General features: G+C 37.5%; 2 protein-coding genes across 3 annotated transcripts in view; both read left to right on the top strand.

Annotated features, from left to right (window-relative positions):
* LOC131682730 (pleckstrin homology domain-containing family F member 1 homolog) overlaps positions 1-11,763 on the top strand; it is a 42,429-nt gene extending 30,666 nt beyond the window's left edge. Inside the window, exons 7-8 of one of the 2 annotated variants that reach the window (XR_009304130.1) lie at positions 4,800-5,020; positions 11,000-11,763. Coding sequence is in view for 1 of the 2 variants with exons in the window: in XM_058964427.1 (XP_058820410.1) it covers positions 11,000-11,035 (36 nt within the window). In the remaining variant the exon portion in view is untranslated. The remainder of the gene's footprint in view (positions 1-4,799; positions 5,021-10,999) is intronic. The other variant, XM_058964427.1, reaches the window with a different exon arrangement.
* A 3,234-nt stretch (positions 11,764-14,997) lies between these two features.
* On the top strand, positions 14,998-16,947 carry LOC131682733 (large ribosomal subunit protein uL11). The gene is made up of 3 exons (XM_058964430.1): positions 14,998-15,156; positions 15,315-15,388; positions 16,497-16,947. Exons 1-3 carry the CDS (start codon positions 15,120-15,122, stop codon positions 16,881-16,883), a joined length of 498 nt encoding a protein of 165 aa, XP_058820413.1. The 5' UTR covers positions 14,998-15,119; the 3' UTR covers positions 16,884-16,947.
* Positions 16,948-17,767: the final 820 nt, after the last annotated feature.

Genomic DNA, 17,767 nt, shown 5'->3' with positions numbered 1-17,767 from the left:
AAGAAAATTGTCTACAAATCGAATGAAAACACTGATTACTAATATCTTCTAATTTTCCTTCAAATCGCCAGTCGCCGTGCATGTGTCGTTCACCGTGCAGTTTCAAAATCACGAAATTTAAAGAACTAGCTCCCTAAATCCATCGGAGAGATCCAGATCCTAAATCCTTTCGTTTCATCGTTTTATTGAAACATTCCAACTAAAGTTGAATCAAAATTTTAAATACACCGTAAGTTGATCATATAACGTGCACTGGTGCCAAACAAATGTCCTCAACTACTTATTCTCGTTTTGTTGGTAATAGTTTTATATTATTTCTAAATTGTGACGTATTTAGATAGGTATTTTTACGGTGACTATGAGGGCGGTTTTCATTTTGATAAAAAAAACAGGATTTGAAGTCACGTCAAATCCACCTAAACGCACGGTAACTGGGGACTTGACGGTACGTGAAATTTGTTAAATGTATTACCAAAAGAACTAGAAGGTCTACCTTCTGATGTCGCAAAAAGCAGAAGCAAAAAAAATTGCTACGCTATAGCAGGCTACAGGTACCAGTGAATCAAGCTAGCTATTGTTCTATATCAGTGCACATACAAATTGTATCGTTGCCCCCGGCTGCGGAGTAAAATGAGTTTGCCAAATGAAGCAAAAGTGCCTGTGCTACGGGATAACACGAACAGTTAAGGAAGTGGAACAATTAGTTAAAGTGAAAATGGAGCTTAATCTCGCTGAAGTTACCTACATTCAGCTACATCACGTAAAAACTGTGTTTTGATCACGTTTAGAAGCTTAGCACAGGCCGAAAACTTTATTGCAAAGAACAACATGCAACACGAGGTCGAATTTAATAACACCAGAATCAAGATCCCCGTGCATATGGAAAACGACATGGTGGACGTGCGTATCCATGATTTGGCCCCGCGCACGAAGGAGGATTTCATCAAACAAATCATGTCGCAATATGGAGAAGTAGAATCTATTACGAATGACACCTGGAGAAATTTTTTCTCCGGCATTCCCAATGGCGTTCGTATTGTGAGAATGCGAGTGACTAAACCAATACCTTCTTACATGACTATCGAATGCAAATCACCGAAGGATGGCGTGACCTATAAGCAAACAACGCTAATTACATATCCCGGGCAGACCCCAACATGCCAATTCTGTAACTATACAGCCTACTACGGAAAAACATGCGCCGAAGCAACTAGTCAAAACTCATCTACTACAGCCAACTCTAACACGCAGCCACCGATACCTTCAGATAAACCTAAAACAACGATCCATTTACCCAATAATGCAGGTACAACGACCACGACAACCGCTCCCAAACCAACAACTAGCATCGCCAATAAAGAAGCAAATACCGATGAAGACGGATATACAACAGCGACCCATAAGAACAAGAAACAAATAAGAACCTCTGATCGTGAACAGGAAGAAAGCAGTACCGATGACGACATGGACGGGAACGATAACGCGAGAGAAGGCAGACTGAATGACCACCAAGCGGCCTCACCGCCAAGGAAAAAGATCTCAACACGCAGCAGCAAACTGCGTCAAAAAGATCTGGCAGACCGACATTCTTAGAATTTTTTTATTTTTACTTATTGTAAAAAAAATTTAAAGACCCACGGATCAGTTGTGCTAACGCATTGAGCCGTTTCAAATAAAATTTTAGATTGAAAAAAAAAAAGAAATATTATAAATATGAACAAGCTCAATAATTTCAGCATCTCTTTATTCCGACATATGGACGGGTATACATCGCACTTACTTCACCTCTGTCGAAGAGTAACGTAGGTGTAAGGCCAACTTTCTTTGATGATTTCTGTTGTTCTGTAGTTGAGTGCCCAGAAAATATAGAACAGCTGCTCTTGGGTCGATTTCAATTTATTTATTATTTTTTCTCTCTTTTTCTTCGTGATCTCTGCTCATCTCTCTCATTTTATTCCATAATGAACACAAATAAAACGAAAACATGAAATCGAAACATTAATCCCAATTTATTGACTGTAGACTCAACTAGTTACAACATTTTAGTCGCTCTCCGTGATAGGCTACTGATGTTTGTTCACTGTATCGTCACGTCGTTTTTAGACTTACATGGACATTAATTGGAAACCATCGAAAGAGACAGAAATGCTGCTGCTTACAACATTAAGTTTATTATGATTGATTGACTAATATGTGGTTTAGCATCTATTGACATCCGTTGAAAAGTAAGGATAAAATCATAACAGATAGTCCTACCGCTACTATGTACGTTTCTGTATGTGAACAACATTAGTAATATACGACGGTATACAATTCTTGGGTTGATGAACACCTCAGAAAAACCGCTGTTTTACCACTTTTTGGCTTGTTTATTTTTTGGCATTTTTCTTGCTTATTGTTCGATTGTTTAAAATATCACTACTTTGCGGACTAATAATGTTTAAATATGGACCGCATTCTCCGCATAAAATGAAATTGAGTGTCAACAGAAATACTATTGCATTAAAATGACGCGAAAACAAAAACTGTCTTCTCGACTATATTGTCATCAACTAACGGAAATGTTTTTGTCTAGAACGCTTGAGTGAGATGCCTGATGTTTCTACTAAGCGTACAGTGCACTAACCTATTACAGAAATTCAATCTGCTTATGCTTTAACTAACTTTATTCTGGCTAATATATAACATAATATCTGAGTTTTGTTAGACACAACCACTAGCGATAAAGTTCTCATTTTGGGACAGTTTTTGAGCTCACTTTTCTATAAAACTTCTGCAATTTTATTATATATTTCGTTTATTTTATTCGGTTCAATGCATTAGCTAAATGAAGCCTTGTGTCTTCAATATATTTCCATGATGTGAACAATGAAAGTGATAAAACGTAAATGGTTATCCTACAGATCTCGTGCGAACAACTAGCGATTGCATGTGGAGAACTATTTACTAGGCTGAGAAATATTTTTCCTAACCAAAAGTGTCGCGGTGGTGTTCATTTCTATCTCGTACACTTCCTTATCATCATAGTGGTTACTGCCATGTCCATGTTCGCGAATTTCTGACGGGTCACGAGTGTCGACTTCCTCAATGATGGTGCCGACCGTTGATTTTGAGACGCAGTTTTTGCCGTCAATATTATCCGAACAGCAGCCAAAATTTGGCAAATGTTTGTTTTTCAGGAAATGGTTTTGGAGACTATGTATATGCAAAGATATAATGTGTAAAATAATACTATCGCATTCAGTTTTTACGCGCAGGGTCAGGTTGGAGGAAATATGTCTGTTCACCTAGATTTTCACCACAAAACACCATTTAATATACTTCCTAGATGTGTCCTTTATAATGAATACCATTTTTTCCAAATGTGACAGGAATCTTTTAATAGCCACGGTGCAAGTAAGTGGTATCAGATCTTGTAGCCGAGCATTGATTTTCTCATCGTCCATATATATGAGGATCAACCACATGTTACAAGTTGTTATGCAAAATGACTGGTTTCGCCTGGGCTAATTTGTTAAATGGCATCAGCACTGAACGCCTGACATGGTTAAACTCGTTAAAGGCGATGTTCGTAAGCATAACCTCCATAATCACCTTCAGCAAATATTTCACATCATTAATGTTGCTCCAGCCAAATACGGAGGCTATTGACTTCAGGTCTTTTCGCATAAGATCGATCTTATGCGAAAAGACCTGACGTCAATAGCCTCCGTATTTGGCTGGAGCACTACTTCTTGCTTCTGCGACTCAATCTTTCGACAGATCCCCACAGCAAGAATTAAAGTAACAGTTTCGTTTGTCTTCCGACGAGTCACACAATATGAAGGGAACTGTTTTATCACACTCAGCATACTGAGTAGATATCCTGACCGCTGTCTTCGGTGGTTCGAAATAGCAATCTTCCTCACAATTCTCGCATTAATTTGTTGAAACCAAACAAGATACAATTTTTTTAAGAGTCACCGAAAAACATGTTGTTTCTTAAATTTATTTTTGAAAATTTTCGGGGGGGGGGCTTTAGCCCCCTAGCCCCCCCTCTGGCTACGTGCCTGTTTCCACCCCATTTCGTGATATTTTCCAAAACCCGATTTTTAAACATTCACTCTTCAAAATAATTGCAGTTTTTCAAAAATATCGAAATTCCAGTTTATACCGTATCAAGATCATTCTTTCAACTTTTAGAATCATTTGATTTTTTTTTTCAAATCGGTTGAATTTTCGCGAAATCATAGTAATTTTTGTGAAAAAAGTCAAACAATGGTGTATTATACATTTCCTTTGTTTGCATTTTTACCTGCGAAAATTGCGATCAAAAGCGTGGGGTACATTTGCACCCCAGTGCAACGTTCTAGAATGGAAAACGCAAGTGCAACGTTCTACGGTTTATATTTTAGTGGGTAAATATAAAGGAATATTTTACATCTCCAGTGTTGTAATTCTTTGAAAGACAAACTCGCAATATCATATTACCGCAATAAAGTGACTCTATATACGAAATATAGAGTGCGGCATCTCTCCCAAAATTATTCTATTAAGGCAGACTTGATGGAACACCTCCAAGTATCAGTTGAATATGTGTAATATTTTCACACTTTAACAAACACATTTTTGTTTACCTTTTTCATAATCTTGTTAAGCATTTTCAATGCTGAAAAAACCAATTATGAATTTTCAAAAACATTTGTTTTACCTTCACATTTTGAAACAGACAGTTCTTTCACTATAGTGCTTGTAAGCAGCTCATGTATTAATTTGCTCATATTTTATTATTCTTGTATCGCGATGCTTCCACATACCAGAGCTTTAGAAGCCACTGTAGGCCCACAGTCGCCTGTGTGTGATAGGAAATGACCTCGGGTAAAACCGAAGGAAAGACCAAGAAACCATTTCGCTTCGTACGTCACGTTTTGAAACCAAAATAACAGGAGAATCGAATCAAACCAAAAGTGATACCAGTAGGAGTGTTTATCGTATGATTCGTTAGGAAACCCTCACTGATTGGTCAACAAACACACCTACAGTAAGTCACAGTTTTTAGAGGGTATGTGTGTGCTATGTCTTTGATTTGTTTTGAATTATTTATTGGAAAAAGTGTGTGCTCACCCATTCTTTAATCATTTATTCATCATCAAAGCTTGTTTTTCCGCACAAGATTTATCATCATTTATCTGCCAGCCTCTTTGTCATAGCTCTGCATTCGAATAAAACAATAGCATATCTATAATGTGTTCCAGGTGTTTCCGAAACATGTATTTATTCAGTTTAGGCACAGAGAACAGACGTCCATCTTCATCATTCAACTTGTGTAAACGGTTTCGAAGGTAGGTGCGCTACTGTCGTCATATTTTTTAGTGGCTGAGGTACACTGAATTGACAGCGGTTATATCTCTACCCAGTCAAACCAGTCCGGAACCGGTTCGGACTTCTGAGTGGATTCAGTATGAATTCCAGTTCAAACGCATCACCCGATTGAGTCGGAATCGGATGTCTTCCCACTGAGACGTCCAAAAAATTGTTTCAAAATCGTTCAACACGGGTCCAACGATGGACGTTCGTTGAACGGTTATTTGGACGATGCCCAAATTGGTCCAACGAACGTCCTTCATTGGACGATTTTGAAACCAACCGTTCTTAGAGGGTTCTTTGAGCAAGATTCCATTTTGAATCCATTTAAGATTTCGAACCGGTTACGCAATAGATTTGACGGATAGTTGCGATAAGTTGAATTGGCGGCGCTAATGTTTTATTGTATATTAATTCAAATGTTTACACACGTTTTATTAATATAGTTGTTCGATCATGGATGTCTGTTCTCTGTGGTTTAGGTTTGATAAATTTTCGTGTTGGGTAATTTCATTTTAACACAAGTTTAACAGGAATGCTATTTTTGCTTGAGACTGAAACCTCAGCCACGTCCAGTTAAGCTCAGCCAGAATTCTGGCTGGTTCCAGTTCATATTCCGGCTGAATTTTACTGGGCGTCGTCATGTCCGTTGCTATATGGATAGGCATTAACTCTATTGGATTCATTTTTGACAACTACACCCAAATCCAAATGACTCAAAATAGAATCTCCCTAGTTTTCTTTCTAAAATTTTTCTTGAAGAGATGTGTGAAGAAGCAGACATACTAAGAACCTTTAGTGCAAATATGAAAAACTAGCAGTACTTCCAAAGCATAGTTGGCTCAAAAATTTGAAAGTTTCGGTTCTTCGCATATCTCTTCCTATTAGAATCACTAGATGTGACAGCGTTTCATATTAGAACCTGTTTTAGTTTCCCCCGAGTCAAGCAAAAACGGCATAACTGTTATCAAGCTATATACGGTTCGCTCACACCGTCGATGTTTCGCGTAAACCGGACTAAGTTCCAACAAAAACGCGTTTTATGCAGTCAACCTGTTTTCTAAGTAAGAGTTTTCTGTATTTGGATCAAATGAATAAACGATATTTCCTAGCTAAATAATAACCATTATTAACGAATCATGATGAGATTGAGTGCCGTATCTCCATACTAATAAGGTTGCACAGAGAATGCGCAAAATTCGAATTTTACGAAAAATCGGAGATATAATTTTGAGCGTTCACAAATTGGATTTTTGCTCATCGCAGCGCATAACCTAAGCGCTTGAACAGTGCGCTAGATATCTAGATTGCCAAAGGAGCGAATCTCTCATACAGGAATAGCCCACCAGTTAGATTTTAACTCAACAGGTAGTACTACTGGACGATAAACGGATCAATGTACTTTTTAAGTAATCTTGTAAAGTTTGTAGCTCTGGTCAAATAACTCTATTGGAAACCACGTTTGGTCAATGTAATATACTCTCAATTTTTTTGGGATTTTCGGCATTAAGAAATTAGAGACGCTGTCATTTTTTATCCTATTTTCAAGAAAAAGATTTCCAGCAGTATGCTATGTTATGTTCCTTTGTTGTCAATAGTTTGTGAATGTTATTTTGCGAGTTTTTTAGGAAAAATATGAAAATTGCTCAGTAGTAGCCTCTCTGTCTTAATTAAAATTTCGAGAGAAACTCAAAGTAGGCAAAGTAAACATAAACTTTCAAAAAATTGTTTTTTTGCTCGATTACGTATACATTCAAAAGTTATTTTTGAAGCAAAAATTGAAAAAAAAATAACGGATGACATAATAATAGAATACCACAGTGCTGACAATGTCTCACTAACCCCCTACGCGATCAAGTTACTAACTTGGCAATTAATTGATAACCCGATTTTAATTTTTAGAGGTCATTAGATGAGGAACTAATGGAGTGCAATGGTTTTGCACTTTCTAGCAGAAGTGTCAATGGAACCTACCCAGTTTTCTGCACTTCTGCTAGAAGGTGCGAAAATGGTGCAGAACCTGTGCACTGCACTACACTGTTGTCAATCAATCGAAAATCCCATAAATGTTCTCTAAAAATTTCTTTTAAAACAATGGCGCTTCTGTATAAAACACTGAGTAATATTCATATTTTTCATGAAAAAACTGCAAAGTAATGGTTACTTTCATATTGTTGCCCTAAAACCGCATAGTATTTTTAACAAAGGAACATAACAGCATATCTTTGGAAAGGTTATTTCTTCTTCTTTCCAGACCAAAAATTGAAACTACGTTGAAAAATTTCGCTTAAAATTTTTTTTGGTGTTGAAAATACAGCAAAATTATTTTGTTTTGCTATTAATGAAGATTTGTAGGGTATACAACATTTTTCATACATTATTTTGTGTTACATTTGATAAGATCTACAACCTATAGGTCGTTTTAAAAGTACTAAATCACTGTAGCACCGTCTTATTTATGTCTTTAAAGAAGTTTTCAAACTTGCACAATAATATTTAAATATCAAGATCGTTCAGGATAGTGATACGATAATGATGTATCGATGGGCTGTAGCTGTAATACATGTTAGTTAGCAATACATTTAAGGGGTCAGTTGATCCCGAGCAGAGTCTAAGATCAAATTGAAAAATGAAATTGATGTTAATTACGGAGTTTTTACGGCCTTAATTGTCTTAAAGGATAATTTTTTAAAATCGGTAACAAAAATTGTCTTCTTCTTCTTCTTCTTCACTTCTGTTTGGCTTGTTTGTGAAACAAAGCCCAAAATGGCACAGCATATAACGCTATATTGCCAGTTAATCTTCGTTTATAGTCCAATGGACTTTACTTTCTGTGACTAACCGACGATAAACTCGCAGCGCCACAAAATTGGTCCACCACAGCACGAGTAATTCGCCCAATCAAGGTGAAAAAAGCGAATTATCTAGCACTCGGTGAACACCAACATGTCGACACGTTGAAATTTTCACCGGAAGTGACAAAAATTGTCCAATCACTTTGCCCCCTGATAAACTCACAGCAAAATAATGTTGTCACACGAAAATATGCTCACACCGCATCTACCACCCAGTAAAGTTCAGCCGGAAATGAACTGGAATTCTGGCTGGTTCCAGTTCGTACACGGGCTCCAGTGACACAACCGATTCTAGTTAGAATCGGTTGTTGCACTGGAGCCGGAATACGAACTGGAACCAGCCAGAATTCCAGTTCATTTCTGACTGAACTTTACTGGGCATAGTTGGGTTGTTGAGCGGGCCCATACTATTGGCTCGAATCAAAACTCGTCGAAATGTCAATTGACGACAGGTTCATCCGGAGTGTTCATTTGTGTTTACATTTTGCTAGCGTTGCCAATTTTATTTTGTGTTCACCACCCAATGTGGCTACGCCACAATGCTTTTGCGCGTGCTGTCCGACTTCGCTACCGCTCAGTCGGACTTAAACTAGGGATAGCCCCTACGTTTGAGTAAGGCGGGCAAACGAGTGGGTCACAGGTTCGCTTGCTTCCGACGGCGGGTCGATGGCCACCTCGTCCGGCGGATCCTCAGCGGTTTTGCTCCGCTTCGGTTCCTAGGCCTCGGTTATGCGACTAAGCCGCATCGAAATGGTACTCCTTAAACATTCTAACTAGAATAGGTTGTGTCACCGGAGCCGGAATACGAATTAGAACCAGCTAGCATTCCGATTGAGCTTAACTGGGAAGTTTAGTAAAATTTAATCTGGAGATAAAAATTTCCTGGCAACGCTCCAGCACCCCGTTGAATTTTAACGATTTCACCACCTGGGCGCCATGTTGACGATATGAAATGAACTTTGTTTACTTTCGACAAGTTTTGATTCGAGCCAACAACATCCAGCCTGTTGGCTAACTGGCTTGGCTGGCTAACTAAAACAACATTTCGCAGTAAAGTTCAGCCGGAAATGAACTGGAAGTCTGGCTGGTTCCAGTTCGTCCACGGGCTCCAGTGACACAACCGATTCTAACAAAATCGGTTGTGTCACTGGAGCGGGAATACGAACTGGAACCAGCCAGAATTCCGGCTGAGCTTAACTGGGTTAACGCCTCTCTACACGCTCATTGAAAATAACACAAAAGTGAGTGACCAGCCACTCAATTCCATAAAAAGTGCACATGGTCAAAAATTGAGTTTTCCTCACGTACTCAGTTTTGAGTTCGGGTACAAAATGTCAATTTTGGGTACTTTTTACGTAAAGACAAAATTTGAAATTTAACCGATCTGTATTTTTAATAATACTAACAAACGCATTAATCTGTATATAAAATTCCACTTACCTGTATCTCTAGTTTTTAATACGTTGCTAAATTTATTCCGAGGTCTTTTCTCCTTTTTCCTGTAAATAGGATCTCGTGCTACTGGATATGCAAAATAATAAAGCATGTTATTTTAAAAAAGAAACCACACTTGCGAAAACTTACCTTTTAGTTTTCCGAATGTCTCCTCGTTGATTCTTTTGCTGTTGAATCAACATTTGAAACTATTTTCAATTTTTTGTGCGCGGGCTGTTCCACTTCGTGCACCAGTAAGTTTTTTTTCACTCAAATAGTTGATAATTTCATGGTTACTCCAGAGTTCAGTCAATTCTATTCAAATCGATACTCATTTTTTGACAGTTAGCCCCGGTTTTTGAAATTGAGTAGTGGAAACTAAAATTTTGAGTAGTTTTGAACGAGCGTATAGGATTGTGCATAAGATGTTCGGTTTATTTATTTGCTATCCCCCGTGCAGTTTAACGTGAGAATATTTATTTTGCTGCATTCAAAATGTGCACGAAAGTCTACACTGATAAAAAATCACACTATAAAACCAAGGGCAATTTAACATCATTTTCAAGTGCACTTGCAAGTTGAAAGGCAAATCAAATGATTTCCCTTCGAATTTCAATTGATATCGCTGATTCTTCTACCCATTAAATCTATAGGTAAAACTAATTGATATTCACGTGTAATTCATTTGGAAATCTTAGTCAATGGTATTTCTTATGATGTTTATGTTATTTTCACATAATGTTCGCAAGAATTCCACTAGAAAATCATATTGCCCACACTCTATTAGATATTCAAATGGTAAACGTAAGCTTTTCATGTGTGTTACAATTGAATCAATTCAAGTGTTTTCCACATGATGTTAACGTGTCTAGTTTTTTCAGTGTATCTATAGACGAAACGGACAATAAAATCGAATAAAAATATACTACAGATGAGAGCAAATTGACACTCAATCAGATACCGAGAAAAAAAAACATTTTTGTAGTAAAACTAGTAATTTAATGTTTTGTCAAGATACTAAACACAAAACTGCGATAAAATAATGTTAATTTCATATTAAAAGTAATATGTAAGCAACAAAATATAAAATAGATATTAGTCGTGACAATCAGAAACTGTAATCAAATTTAGATTTCATGATGCTGACATTTCGTTTTTTTATTTGACTTTGCTCGGGATATTCTTCATTCGAGCCAGTTTATCATATCACTCTGTCCTAATTTTGTATATTTACCCATGTTTCCAAAGTATTTGAATAAAATTTTAGCAGCGTAGTTATTAATTGAAAAGATTTTTCTTGTTAATCGTTCGCTCCATTGTAGCTGTTTGCCGTCAATTAATTTCCTCTTTGCATTATTTCTTTACAGCCAAAATTCTACGGAGACGAAAAACTCGACAAATAGCCGCAATCATTCTTTAGTCGTAGCCCTCCCATAACCAAACCTGTTTTGCAAATGTCTCACCAATTTTGTAAATTAGAAAAATATATACAAAAATGTGTGGAAACAGTCATCGATAATAGTATTTTATCACTAGTTCTTGAAACCAGAAACACCCAATTCTTCATAATTTTAAATTCTGACCAATAAAAAATATGTTTCTTGATTTTAAAGAAAAACAAACGTGCTTTACACATCCAACGTTTTATTTCGCATTCGGATATCAGCAATCATGCATTGATACTTGTGCTATTCATTGTCGATAAACTTAAAAAATACACAACAGTCTTTCAAACCTAAATGAAGGAGCTTGCATATTTCTGTTGAAAAGTACATGTAGTACATAAATACTTGTTTATTTTATAAACATTACGCGGTCATACAGATGAATCATATATTCTTCATATATTTTCGTTTCGTAATTTCAATATTGTTGGTGAATTGAATATATGATAGCAGTATGTAAAAATTGAGCTACAAGCATAATGGCTTAACGTATACAAATAGGTCAAAACTCGTGCGATATATTTTCAAATAAAATACTAAATATTTTTAAATGAAAATTTTTTAGAGTATGTTCCAATATCAATCTTCATCCGTAATGTTATTCTACTTTGCGTTAGGTTAATGCAATCAAGATGTAAATGAATATATATTTAGGCTTATCAATAAAGTATAAAATGCTCACATTTTCGACAAGCTGTTTTATTTTATTTAATGATGGGTGGACGTGGATGTTCAAAAGGATGGAGCAAAATGACTGTTTGGGCAGAAGAAAGTTTTTTTTGTTCCATTTGGTGTCCCAAATAATTGTGTAAGGTTGCCAATTCTTTGTCGGGAAGCGTAACCGCATCGAGCTGGAAGTGTTCCGTTCATTTGAGCAAGAAAGCGATGAAAATTTTAATAATTTTCTGTTGCGACTACGTGCGCAGACTGCGCGCCGCGACTTTAAGTCACCATGCGTACTCGTAATGAACGTGGGAGGGACAAAGGTCTAGAAGGAGTGATGGACCTTGGTGAGCTTTGCAGTCAACCGTGAAATCTTTATTAGGCAGAAGGAAAAATCGAAGGGTTTTAGCTGTGAATCTGCTGCAAGTTCCGTAGCGGCAATAAATCAAGAGCGTATCTCAAGGCCACGATTGAAGAGTGGAGCGAAGGCCTTTAAGTACGGGCCCAATAGAGGAAATTGGCAAGAGTGTAAGAAAGCGGAGTGTGGTCGCTGTGGAGCGCTCAGACATTTTTCAAACTCGTCAAATTGTCCGGCTCATAAAGCGCGGTGTAACCAGTATCACTGAATCGGTCATTTCGCACGCAAATGTTACGGATCTAAGCTGAGCGTTTCAAAGAAGAATGGCACCTGGAGGCGGATGACAAATGAAGCAAACTCGCTACAAGAGGATGAGGATGGGTGGAAGAACTACCCCACCGACCGCAGTTTCTAAGGTATAAACTCGGGTATAGTTAGAGACCAACTAAATGCGAAATTATCAATTAACAGTAGCCCTCACTTAAATTAGGTTCCCGCATAAATGTGTACCATATGCCAACCATTGCATCATTCGTTTTAAAACCATTTCCAATATGGTTCGTTCAACAATAGATTAACCATTGCCTAGTATAATCACAGAGAACAGATGTCCATCTTCATCATTCAACTTGTGTAAAAATCCCTAACGATTTCGAAGGTAGTTGAGATATCTTCACCAGGTGCGCTACTGTCGTCATGTTTTTAGTGGCTGAGGTACACTGAATTGACAGCGGTTACATCTCTACCCAGTCAAACCAGTCCGGAACCGGTTCGGACTTCTGAGTGGATTCAGTATGAATTCCAGCTCAAACGCATCAACCGATTGAGTCGGAATCGGTTGTTTTCTTTGAGCAAGATTCAATTTTGAATCCATTCAAGATTTCGAACGGGTTGCGGAATAGATTTGACGGATAGTTGGGATGAGTTGGTTTGACGGCGCTAGTGTTTTATCGTATAGTAATTCAAATGTTTACACACGTTTTATTAATATATTTGTTCGATCATGGATGCAACGTTGATGAATGTCTGTTCTCTGTGGTTATACGTTTGATACTGAACAACAAGGAATTAAGAAAAAAAAATATATAAAATTTCTTCAAAAACACAAAATTGATGAAAAAATCTAAATGACGTTATAAAATACTAATACGAACATGAAAAGTGAAGCCTACTGTGAATAACAAAATACATTTTTTTAAATAAAATCGCAATACTTGTTTTGCTTGTTTGCGTTGTATGACGTCATGCTCGTTTGCTCCGGATTTTGACAGATTGTTTGGCTCGATAAAAGTACCTTTGCTGGTCTATTACTATGAGGGTCTATATTATACCCCTGTTCATGCAAGAGCTCTCGTCGCTTGATTAAAAATCCGTAGCTCACTGACGTCTGGGTACTTGATATGGTTCTAGAAAACGAAAAACTCTTCGTTGGACTCAAGAACTTGAAGACAATTGACAAACGGCAGTAAAATAGAAATCAGGAGAATTTATAAATCCGTTGAGGGTTATTTAACTAATCAACTCAAAACTTACACTGAATTTGCTCCAGGCATCAACGTACTCAAAAGTGGCAATTCAATTAATTCTGCTTTAAATTTTATTCAAAATAATGGATAGAATACGACTTTCGAAACCTAAATCGGCCAGTGCTCGACCAGATTCCCCAGCTTGAAAAAATGTTACTGTTACTAATTTTTTCACGTGTACAAATCACATAACATTCATCTGATAATACAGATAACCTTCGTTCACATACAATGCATCGATTCGTTAAGTGAATGTTATTGATGTGCAATAATAAGTTATATGTGCTTGTCCTGTGACTTTCAATGGATACACATAATATGAAAGGGATTGCAATGAACGTGGAGCTGTGTGATGTTTTTAATAATTTTTATCATATGTCTTGGTTCAGTGCATGTTTTCCACTAAAAGCTATCGAAGCGAACACGTACATAATACAACGATAGAATTAGGCAATCCATGAGACGTTTCTGATCAGCTGATTATTTCTTGTTTACTTCTTCTGACGTTACTCCGAGGGGTGCGACGTCCGACAATATCGTTGATTCGGTCCAACATCAAACGAATCGGACTAACGAAAGGTGCTTGTCGGACGAGTTTTTCTGTTCGCAGGAGTAGACTTGTTGACAGAACCCACCGCTGAATTGTCAAACAAACGTCTAATGGGTTGCCTAATTAGATCTTATTACTCCCAAGTTTCGGTGCAATATCACGCCTGAAGAGAATTTTCCTGTATGAGGTATCCAAGTAGAAACAATATACGCATTCAAATAAAATTGGTTTTTTTTAACAAGACTATACTGAATTTAACTAAAATTACTTTTGCATTTTTTTCATTGTTTACGTTTGTCGGATAGACCCTTTTAATTTGTTAGAATAGATTTAAAACAGTCTCCTGTCAAGGACGACGTCTCTGTACAGCCAGCATCACTGCCATGAAAATCAAAACATTAATTTTGAATCGAATGATTAAAAGCTGTAATTAGTTACTAAATGTTGATTTTCTTAATAATATGGTATTAAATCATCTCACAAGATGCAAAAGATCATGTGGAACGCTTGAATATCGTGCATAGTACCGAACACTTCTTTGTTTGGGGCTTTATAGCTATAACGCCCCACATATGTTGGTCGCTGTCAAACTCCATATGGATGGTATAGGGCTGCCAGGAGGCTGATTTAAAATGTATAAACAAGTTTTCAGAAATCCCTAAGAGATCCGACTGATTTCTGATAGAATTCTGCCTTACAATCAATAACCGATTCCAAATCTTGATCGTCGTTGGAGACAAATGAAGACATTTTTGTATTAAATGTGAAACATTTTAAAACATCTGGTATCCCTGCTCCGCTCCCGGAAGTACAGCTGTCAAATGCAATACTGTCAAAAGATCATCCTCTTTTTCTCTCTTTCCGGCATCTTTAGCCATCGTGTGAACACACTTTTGTGGTTTTTGTAGGAGTTTTGCTTGTAAACTCGCCAATAAATTTGCCAAGATGCCACCCAAGTTCGATCCTAATGAAATCAAACACGGTATGTGAAAATGAAACCAGAGATATGCGTCAAGGCATAGAAACAAAAGTTTGTTTCGATTTTTGTTTATTTCGTGAAAAAAGCCCAGGAAGTCAACTATTTTTGTACAATTGTCGCCTCTAGAAATGAGTAACCCAATAATATTGGTTTTGTTTCAGTTTACTTGAGATGCGTTGGAGGTGAAGTCGGTGCCACATCGTCCTTGGCCCCCAAGATTGGTCCGCTAGGTCTGGTAAGTTTGCAACCATAAGATACGAGATTATTTGCTTAGTGTTGAGGTTTTGTGCTAAACAAGTAGTGGAGTAGTTTCAAAATTGGTTTCGAACGTGTTTTTGTGAAACTGACAGATTTGTGTGTTCTTCCTTGGCATGATGTTAAGTGTAGGTAACAATCCCTCGTATAATTAATAAATTACAAACAGCAGTAACCCAGTTAAGCACAGCCGAAATTCTGGCTGGTTCTAATACGTATTCCGGCTCCAGTGACAACCGATTCTAACAAGAACCGGTTGTGTCACTGGAGCCAGAATACAACTTAAAACCAGCCAGCATTCCGGCTGAGCTTAACTGGGAATGTTAGCGAACCTGGTAATTGAGTATTTCTAGAGAAAATTTTCAATAGGACGTAAGTAACATTGAGAGCCTCTCTTTGTTTACTTTCTCTTTCGTTTATTACGACGTCATTACACATTACACTTTGCACTAATTTTCCAGTACATATCGAAAGCCGACGGTTTTTACTAGAATATTATGCAAAGAGTAGAGTAGTAAATGTTGAAATGGCCGAGTAATGAACAGAAGAGAAAGACCCCAAAGAGAATTTCCCATTGTTACTTACGTCCTATTGAAAATTTTCTCTAGATTTTTTCGGTTCTTACTCCCAGATACTCCGAAACAATCGAGCTGGTCGATTCTATGATTTGTAATTACTTAATGTAAAACTCCATAACATTTCTCCTCGTCCTGACAAAAGGATTATCCACCAGGCTCTCGTTCGATTAATAAATTACATAACTTGTCCTAGTTTCGGACCTGAACGTTGTCATGGTTAAAGTCCGGGCGACATCCGTTTTCGATGGCAGTACACCGGTGTAGTTAAGTGCAAAACCCCCTAATTAATCTCGTATGATTCAAGAGCCTAACGACCTGTTCAAGGTATAATCCAAACATTATGTGGAATTATTGCACTATATGAGTTAGTTCCTGTATAATTTTTTTACTCAGTGCACTTCACTACACTGGCACGCATCAATCGAAAAGCATATTAAAAACGTCCTGTTGCTTTCAACCTATACCACTTAATTAGTTTACCGTTAAACTGATGTACATTTTTGCTTTCAGTCTCCCAAAAAGATTGGTGACGACATTGCCAAAGCAACTGGAGATTGGAAGGGTCTAAAAATCACCGTTTGCCTGACCATTCAAAATCGACAGGCACAAATTTCCGTCGTTCCATCGGCAGCATCACTGATTGTCAAGGCTTTGAAGGAACCGCCCCGAGACAGAAAGAAGGTTAAGAACATCAAACACAGCGGAAACATTACGTTTGATGAAGTGGTCAGTATTGCACGAGTAATGAGGCCACGCTCGATGGCTCGCGAGCTTTCAGGAACCTGCAAGGAAGTACTGGGTACGGCACATAGCGTTGGATGTACGATCGACGGTCGCGCACCACACGACGTTATTGACGACATCAATAGTGGAGCTGTTGAATGTCCAACGGAGTAAATTTTGTGTTTCATTGGTAAAACTGCTAAAAGTTCAATAAAATTAAACTAACTCGGCGCACCTATTTTATTGTTTCATTGCGAAACAGGAAGATTGAATTTTCCTTAGTATTATAAAATTTCAGTTTATGAATACTTGAAAGTTATATTGAAAAGTAACCGACAGATGTTGGTGTGTTTGCTTTGTAATCTCCGCAAGCAAGTAATGCATCATTGAACACAACGTTCATTAAGCCATTTTAAATCTTAAAATCTACTGCCAAGCACGATTTTTTGACTACGTCTTTATTTTCGATATGTGGGTGCACTTTGCAAATTCAATAAAAATGGTATGTAACGAAAAGTGGTCAAGTTTTAAACGCTTACAATTCAGCCATCTCGATAAATTTTCAAATTTTTTGCACATATCGCTCAGAAATACTTCTAAGAACATTCCAGTAGATAAACCCAAAGATTTTTGATATATGGCATTAAAAATTTAAATAATGTATAACAGTCAAAATACCACGCATTTGCACACAGAAGGTAGCGCTTCCCAAGTCTGACACGACAGATTTATGTACCTAGCGCGCAATGCTTCTATAAATGACGTCATCATCGACTATTTAAAGAACAGAATTGGCCAGACAAGCTCAATTGCCTGTTGAACGACAGGCGGAGCAGATCACTGCGCTACTTGTTTTCACAGCCAGTGTAGCTGATTGAAAAGTCAGTTATATAGGCTGGGGAGGTACGCTACGTAGTGCCGTTCAACACGCAACTGAGCTTGTTCGTTCAAACATCATGCTTTCTTTTGTGTTGTGCTCGTTTCAAGCACTCTTATATATACTCTCGAACGCATTAATTCGTACACAAAATCGCTTGCACAGTCCTAAGAGAAGAGAC

The sequence above is a fragment of the Topomyia yanbarensis genome, chromosome 2 (assembly GCF_030247195.1).
Source record: "Topomyia yanbarensis strain Yona2022 chromosome 2, ASM3024719v1, whole genome shotgun sequence".
Classification (NCBI taxonomy): domain Eukaryota; kingdom Metazoa; phylum Arthropoda; class Insecta; order Diptera; family Culicidae; genus Topomyia; species Topomyia yanbarensis.
The sequence above is the reverse complement of the archived record's forward strand: the minus strand, read 5'-3'. Positions and strand labels throughout refer to the sequence as shown.